We start from the raw sequence: 7,959 nt of genomic DNA, 5'->3' as shown, positions 1-7,959 counted from the left end.
AAGTATGTACCCTTCTCCCTTGCAATTCGTCCCGCACGCAAACAACCCCCCCCCCCTCCGCACTAGGTAGCTGAAAGACCCGTTGGGAAAAAGATGAAAACGTGAAGCTTCTCCCCCCCTCATCTCACGACGACGACGGTGATCCACATTCGTCGTTACTCTCCCACTTCCCCCACGAGGCTCGTCCCTGTTCGTTGGCGTGGGCCTGTGCAGTGAAGGCTTATCGTCGAATGAGGCGACGATCGAGCGTGGTTGGGAGGTGAGGATTATCCGTTGATCGTACTTGTTTCTATTGGTTTAACTTGGCTGGGGGAGGGTGTGTGGATCTTTCTATATTTAGAGTGAAAGGGTTCAAGTCCCCTCTCTCTCTGGGCTGGGCTGGGCTGGGCTTGCTGGCTGGCTGACACTTGGTCACAATGCCCCCACCAAACTGCACCAGTGGTGTGTCTGTTTGTGAAGATGAATCGCGTAGATGAATCTGTGGTCTTGTGATGAATATAAATTTTGTGGATGGATGGAGGCTTAGGTTCCCTTCTTCTTCTGCTTCTTCTTCTTTCTTTTTTCCCCCTTCTTTCCCCTTACTTTCCTTTCTTTCGTTGTGTGCACTGCATTGGGAGAAGGATTTCTTTCCTTCTAGGGGATTTTGAGTTCCCCTTTCATGTTTCCCTTGCGTCCCCTACCTATGATTAGCAATTACATTCAGAACTGTTAAGTGTGCCAACTTCTTTCACAGATTTGGATGTGCCTTTTTATAAGGTAATGTCCCATTCCCTTCTCTTTTGCCAATGCATGCCAAGTCATTTACATCTACCCAAAAGTTTACAACCCTATAGGAAAATTTATTTGAAGGTCTGAAAGCATTGAGAGAAAAGTATATGTTCATTTTCTTGGTCACAAATAAGAAAATATGTATGCCCATCAGAGATGTTTAAATGAAATAAGAACTCAACCATGTCATTACAGAAAAATCCATACATTCATACATGCACACACATGATTACCCAAATAAAATAACTAAATAAATAAAAACAACTACAGGGAAGTGGGGCCCTAGGGGCAGTGCCACCAACATGGGGTTGAACCATGCAAGGGGAAGGGGAGGAAGGGAAGAGTGCAAGGGAGAAATGGGAGAACAAGGGATGGATGAGGACGTGGTGCCATCTCTCTCTCTCTCTCTCTCTCTCTCTCTCTCATAAAACGGATGAAAGAGATACACATCCTGAGTTCGCCATCCATCCATAAACCAATCCCATCCATCCCTTGCATTCCAGCCATCCAGGAAGGATGATCTTGATCCCTCCCACCCCCTCCTCCAAAGCCACATAATGTGTCCCTCCCTCTCTCTCACCTGACACCACCCTCCTTGTCCTCCTTCGTTGCCAGGAAACAGGAAGAGGAAGAAGCCAAGGAGGGTAGGAGGATTGGGGGGGGGGGGAGGGGACGATTCTGTGGGGGAATCTGCCAACCTGGAGGGAGGACTGCCCTTTACAACCCAGCTGGCCAGATAGCTAAGCTGGCTAGCAAGCTCATGGTCTCCACTGAGGTGGTTGACTCCCAGCTCAGTGCCCCCTTCCCATACCATGCCAACATGTAATGCAGGAGTGTGTGTGAATATATGAATCTGTCTGTCCTCTATGGGCCCAACCAACTGCACAGGGAGGAAGAGGAAGAGGAGACCCTACTTCAGCCCTCCTTTGTTGCATGCAAGGAAAAAAGCCTTGGCACACACAATGCTTCACTTGTGGGGAACTGTGCATGGGAACTGAGGTAAAATGACAACAACACTTTCCAACCTGCTTTGATTTTGACCCCTTTTTTTTGCACACTCTTTTTTTACTACATTGCCCCAAAGATTATTTTCTTTCTTTCTGTCAGTGTGAGAAGTACCCATGTCATTTGGTTGTGTTGGGAATTAAATCCAGTTACTGTTGATTAAAAAAAATATGCATTACATAGTAATGTAATTCACTACTGATAGCATACATGCACATGAGTTTCAATGGAATGCAAGAAGTATTACAGTCAGAATCCAACATCCTACTACCCTCAAAGATGGAATTTTTTCAAAAATGAAATAAAATGACATGGTCTAAATTTCTCCAGCATTGTATTGCACACTTGTGAAAGGCATGTTCTCCTTCACATAATCAGCCTTTTACAATCAATTGTGTAACTTCAAAGCAATCTTTCCCTTTTGCCATGTACAACAAGATGTTTGAGGCAAGCTCAATGTGTTTTTTTTTTTTTTTTTTTTTTTTTTAGTTTTATTCTTATCATTATTATTATTATTATTATTATTACATTCTTCTTCTCAGGGGGGGGGCATTGTGTTTACAAGCCCACAAACACTCAAAGCTTGGAGACTGGTTTGTTCAGTCATCCATCTCTTTGCAAAATTTATCACCACTGTCATGTCTTTCTTTTACCTTTTCATTGTTGTTGTGTCTCCTTTTTATTTTTATCTTGCTGCAACAGATATTATTCTTATGTGCAGTTAGGGGTCAAAAGACAAGACTCTACGTGTCCTGTCACAAGTCAATCTCATTCAGAATTTGGAAAATCCTGCATTGCAGGGTGAGACCAGTTCTACATCACCTGCCTGCCAGCTCCAATGGCTCCCCCTCATCTTCCCCACTACAAAGAATGACAGATAAAAAAGATAAAGATGAGAACACAAGCCCCAGATCCCACTTGCTACATATAAACTGGCCACTCTTCTTCTTTCTTCTTCTTCGACATCTTTTATTCCTTTCTTTTCTCATCCCCTTTGTTTTTCCTCCACTTGTGAGGTCAGCCTCTGGGTTCTGTAGCCAGAAGCCTCAGAACACACGCGTGAATAGAAGGCACCCTGGACAAAAGCTCAGCTCGTAACTCTCCGCTTTGTCCATCTTTAATTACTGATCTTGATGTGGAGTCTGATGCTGCCAGCGTGATGGTAAACAAGACTCAGAGCTCTGGAGTGAGTTTGTTTACCACAGAATTGTCGATACTAAATCAGTGTGTGTTTCCCATCTTCAGCACAGGGCAGTTAGAGAACCTCCAAAAATCGAATCAATTGGAAGCCGGCTTTTAGAATCATTCCATCGATGTAATTGCAAGGCTACAGGCTTTTGGAGAAAGGACTCTTAATTGCTCAACATGGGGGACACGGATGAAAAGATGTAAAGAGAATAAAGAATATAACAATTGTGCAGAAGTTTGGAGCTTTCTTTGAAGTAGTAAATGACGTTGAGGAAAACATGCTATCGTCAGGTTTATTGCCGAGGTCCATCTCAAAAGCGTGCTGTGACACTGGGTTCCCTTGTGGCTCACACCAGAGTTCTCTTTAAATGCAGAGCTGTTGGGAATTTTGTTTTTCGTAGTATCAGTGGAAATGTGTTCGTGTAGAGAATAAATAATCACCCATTATGCCAAATGTTATCTTCGTCAAAATCGGCTTTGATAAGTGCCTTAGCTTTCTTCATGAATGTTGTACACAGAGAATATTCAATGTACACTTTTAGTCATGTGACGCTGTTTCAGCACTTCTCCGGAAAAGGATACCAAGTGCTGCAGCCTGATCATACACAGTACATTTGCCAACCTATAGATCTGAGGAAAGAGTGAAACTTTTGGAACCAATTCTCTAGCTTCAACTTCAAGAGTGATGATTGGCGAGAAGACACGCGCAATGGATTGCCCAGTTAACAACATTGAAGGCAAAGACATTGTAAGTCGCACTCCTGCCTGCGCCAAAATAAACTACCAAAACTGAATATCCACAATTCTTATGCCAAAACTTATTCAGATTTACCAAGTAAACTGCTGCTAATTCTGCCTTCATCCGACAAGAAGGTTGAGGGAGACATTGCTAGGTCGAATTATCTAAAGTTTCGAAAGTGGAGCATCGGGTTAAGTTCTAAGTGGAGGGTGAACAATGAGGCAGATGCGAATTGTTCTCTAGAGTAAGTTGAGGTGTGCATTCCGATCGAGACAGGTGTACATCCATTGTTATAGATGCAGTTTTTCCGATGTCGAATCAAGTCAGAACTCTGGATTTTCGACATGAAAACTCCAGCTGTAGGGACTGGCAGGATCAGAACCAAAAAACTCAAGTGATCACAACCAAGTATCCATTCATGCACAGATTGTAGATTTCAAAACTGCGAGTAAATGAGGTGCGCCGGGCCAACTGAGCAATTTCAAGGTCGATGCGAGGCGTGCACACGTTGATGTACACAGGAGTAAAGCCCGTGCAGCTTCACATTGCCATTCGTCCTCATGAGGCCTTCAACTTGATAAATCGAACCAGACCTGTTCAGGATGTGATGGCAACCAGTCAATTCTGTGCTGCATGCAGGAACATAATCGCCGGAGGCTCCAATGAGCCAGCTGAAGCAATCCTAAGTACCAACCTATACTTTCGCACTAGAACTACAAATGAACACAGTGCACAAAGAAAGGAATGTCCTGGTAACATGCTTACCCCATGGCATTATGCTGGCAACTATCCTGTGCAAACCTCACTAAGATATCACAATAATCATATTTAAAAACATGGAACTTGCCAAGCAGGTTCAGTTTTCTTTTTGAGGTAGACACGGTATACACATTGATGTATCGCCCACCTAAAGAATCAATTGTTGTAATTCTACAGTTATATCTTACAAGTTCCGACCTAAGCCCGTGGGACAGGGATAGAATCTCATACTCTGTCGCACTGTGACGCGAGAGCACTCAAAACCTGACTGTGCACGAAAGAAAGCCAAGAAGAGGGAGGGCTTTAAATCGTATACACAACTAGAAAACATGGGAGTACAGCTTTAGGATTGAAGACAGTGAGCTCATCCAGATTTGTTGCCGATCCAGGGGAAACTGAGTCGTAACCATCAGGTAGGCATGAGGCATGGTGGACTCTAGAAGTTCTCTCTGGTGACCTAAAGATTCTCCCGGCAATCACTCTGCAAACAAGCATTGCATGCTTTCCTCTCCAATTCTCTTTCTCCTCGGCCATGATAATTTCATGCGCTTTGCCGCTGCTTGCCGTTGTAAAGATACCCTTCTCCTTTCGAACTGCAAATCCCCATCGAATAATACTGCAAACGTTGCATGCGCTCATGCTGCAAAGGTTGGTAGATCCGTTGATTCCCAGACAGCACATGAAAGACGAACCGTAGAAACGTAGAAGTTCGTTTCCGTCCGCCAGACATCTTTCATGCTGCATACCTTCGTCGGCAGCTGCTTTCTTCACAGCATCACGGTAGTTGTGAAACTCTGAGATGTGCTTTTCGGTGTTGTCGATCTTGAGAATTCGCTCAATTCTGGTGCAGGGAGCCCCTTTTACCGACCAACTTGTCTTGAATATGATCTCTATCACGTTGAGGGACGAATTTCCGCTTCCAAGCTCCGAGACTGTGGGCACAGATACCCACTTCATATCAGACTACAAGTAGGAAAGCCCACGATACGACAGTCATGTACCTGGACTCATGTGGATATAACTCCTTATCATTCCCTCAAATAACCACATGCATGGATCGAGGTATCGCATTGCAGACTCAGAAAGCACGAGTGTCGGGCCAGCTGATACACAAACCACGGATTGAGGTAGAAAGGATAATAGAGCCATGTCATTACAGAATAAAACGAATCACATCTGTAAATATTAATGAGTCATGCATTAATCTCATGACCTAAGAGGCAAAAAGTCGTCCCTACATGCAGAGACTCGAAAAAGGTAATAATCGTTTTGAATGGCATTCCGTGTAGCGGTGTAAGAACACGAGGCAACACCTAAAACAACAGAAGCTGGGACGAATGATCGTCTATCTCTGTCGGTAATTTAATAGACTCTCAGAGATTAGAAACTACTACCAGGCGAAACCTCAAGGGGCAATTGTTTTCAACCCAAAACGTTAAAGAAATGCTTAAAATCTAACATTTGGATTCATGTTAGAGGCAGGGAGGAAGACTTCCGATTTATAGTCACACATGTTCAAGGCACGAATATCAAGGAACTTAAGAATCATACCAGCATGACGGACGACTTGATGCAGCTCTAGGGCCTCAGGCTTGAAAAACGCCTCTCCACATTTCGGGCAGAAGCACTTGGGAGAAAGAGAGCCATGATGTTGAGGATCCCTCGGGAAAATCCTACCACCCCCTGGGTTGCAATGCTTGCTGCACTCGCAACACCCCTTCACAAGACATAGGTTCTCCTTGGTACTCACATCAATGTTTACCAGCTCCCTTGAGGTCCTAGTTACCTCTTGTGCACTGCCGAAGCTGTTCTGTTTCCGAAAGGTCCTGTTCGGTTTCGACTGGAGAGGTGCACGATACATGTAATCCCCATTCTTGGTCTGATGGATATACGATTCGTTCTTCGGAGGGCTGGCGCAGGAGGAAGAATGTGAAGAAGATTTGCTACTGAGCAACGAACTGTTGCCTTGGAGCATTTCTTTCAAGTTGGCAATGCTAGGAGTACAACCTTGCGTACAGCCATAGCGGCGTGGAGGGGACTTCGAATGTTCACCCCTGAGCGGTGTCGACGAGAATGAACCGGAACGAGACTCGTGGGATATCTCCGAGCCTGAATCAGACTTGAAAGTTATTGACTTGGCTTTGAAGGAAATGGACTTGGCCCATGAGAAGCAAGGGCCAGGCATTGTAGGTCAGCTTCAATGAACTATCTCAGACCCGACAAAGAGTAACAGCCATTTGCTGCCTTCACAATAAGAGGACTGCTTCCACGCGCAACCGTCCGAGACGCTTCACTGAGCGCATCCACTCTTACTTCCTGGTGTTCAACGCAGTGTTGGTGATTCCTGCAAGTGAAAAAGTAATTCCTTCGAAAACTTCAATGCCCAGTTGTATGTTGGGATTATACATTCGTTCGTAAACCTTTCGAACTAGAATCCCGCTTACTAGAGTTCTAGCAGAAGTGTGAGGATCTTGAAAGTTCCTTCAACAGACCAGTGTCAAAAATCTTCTCTGGCACAATTGTCCAAGGACATCACGTTCAAAGAGCAATGCAAGAAGTTACCAGAAAGCTCTCATTGAAAGATCTGAGAACAACAACCGAATTTTAGGCCTTCTCTGCCGGATAAAAGAAGCGTCTGCGACGTCCAGGCCAAGACACTTCAGAGTTGAAATAAGCTGTTCACTGCATTACGTGATCCACGACTTCTGGAGAATGGGACATCAGCCTTTCACAGAACACACCCTCTCGCAATCAGGGAGGGGAGAACAATACCGAAAGAAGAATCCACGAAGAGATCTACACAACAACCGTCACCGCGCCGCTCCAAAAAAAAGTCCAAACTGAACCGTTCACCTGCTATCCACCGGGACCCAATCACAAACGCCTCTACACCAGAATCCAACAATGCTTCGAGTGCTAACAAGCACCATCAATCAGGAACAAACCCACACGACGGCCTCGCGGTTCAACACAAGGTGTATGACTATGAACAAACCCGCCGGCGCTACAGTGCTTAGGGACACTCGAAGAGGATCACATCTCGAGCCCAGTGCAAGTGGTCCAGGTTCATCAAAAGCGCCGCCAAAAAGACGCACACGCCTTAGTTCGTCTCACTCTCTTTCCCTCTCTCTCACACATACACGCACACTCACTCCTGGCTTCCTCAAATTTCCCCGCCCTTAGCAAGCTGCACCACACTCGCATGGCGAGCGAGAAGGAAGGAGCTCCAAACCCACAGCCGAACAAAATCAAACGGAACCGGGACCCACACACGAACCCAATGCCATCCTTTAATTACACCTTGCCTGGGAGTAGAGCATGATGACCCCTTGGCATCTGATGACGAGGCAGCGAAGGAAACTACGATCGAGCGCACGAAGCAACGAACGACGGGGTCAGGGGAAAAAAAGGAGAACTGCGTCCTGCAAAATTAGACACTCATCGAGTGTGAGGATGCTAGTATTCTGCGGTGGTCTACATTTGGGTGCGGATGGAAACAG

At 45.3% G+C, this 7,959-nt stretch overlaps 1 protein-coding gene across 2 annotated transcripts; it reads right to left on the bottom strand.

Moving 5' to 3' along the window:
• Nucleotides 1–4,527: 4,527 nt before the first annotated feature.
• Nucleotides 4,528–7,539, bottom strand: LOC112275993 (uncharacterized). Of its 2 annotated transcripts, none has more exons than XM_090246560.1 (3): nt 7,232–7,539; nt 6,011–6,803; nt 4,528–5,391 (listed from the first exon to the last, which is right to left on the bottom strand). In XM_090246560.1, the coding sequence occupies exons 2-3, from the start codon at nt 6,642–6,644 to the stop codon at nt 4,763–4,765; spliced, it is 1,263 nt and encodes a 420-aa protein (XP_090102686.1). In that variant the 5' UTR covers nt 6,645–6,803; nt 7,232–7,539; the 3' UTR covers nt 4,528–4,762. The 2 variants fall into 2 exon arrangements, with proteins under 2 accessions (XP_090102686.1, XP_024362662.1); XM_024506894.3 differs by having other exon boundaries at nt 7,022–7,432.
• Nucleotides 7,540–7,959: the final 420 nt, after the last annotated feature.

Source organism: Physcomitrium patens, chromosome 23 (assembly GCF_059467195.1).
Source record: "Physcomitrium patens ecotype Gransden chromosome 23, ASM5946719v1, whole genome shotgun sequence".
NCBI lineage: Eukaryota > Viridiplantae > Streptophyta > Bryopsida > Funariales > Funariaceae > Physcomitrium > Physcomitrium patens.
Note: the sequence above shows the minus strand (reverse complement) of the source record. Positions and strands in the feature narration are given on the sequence as shown.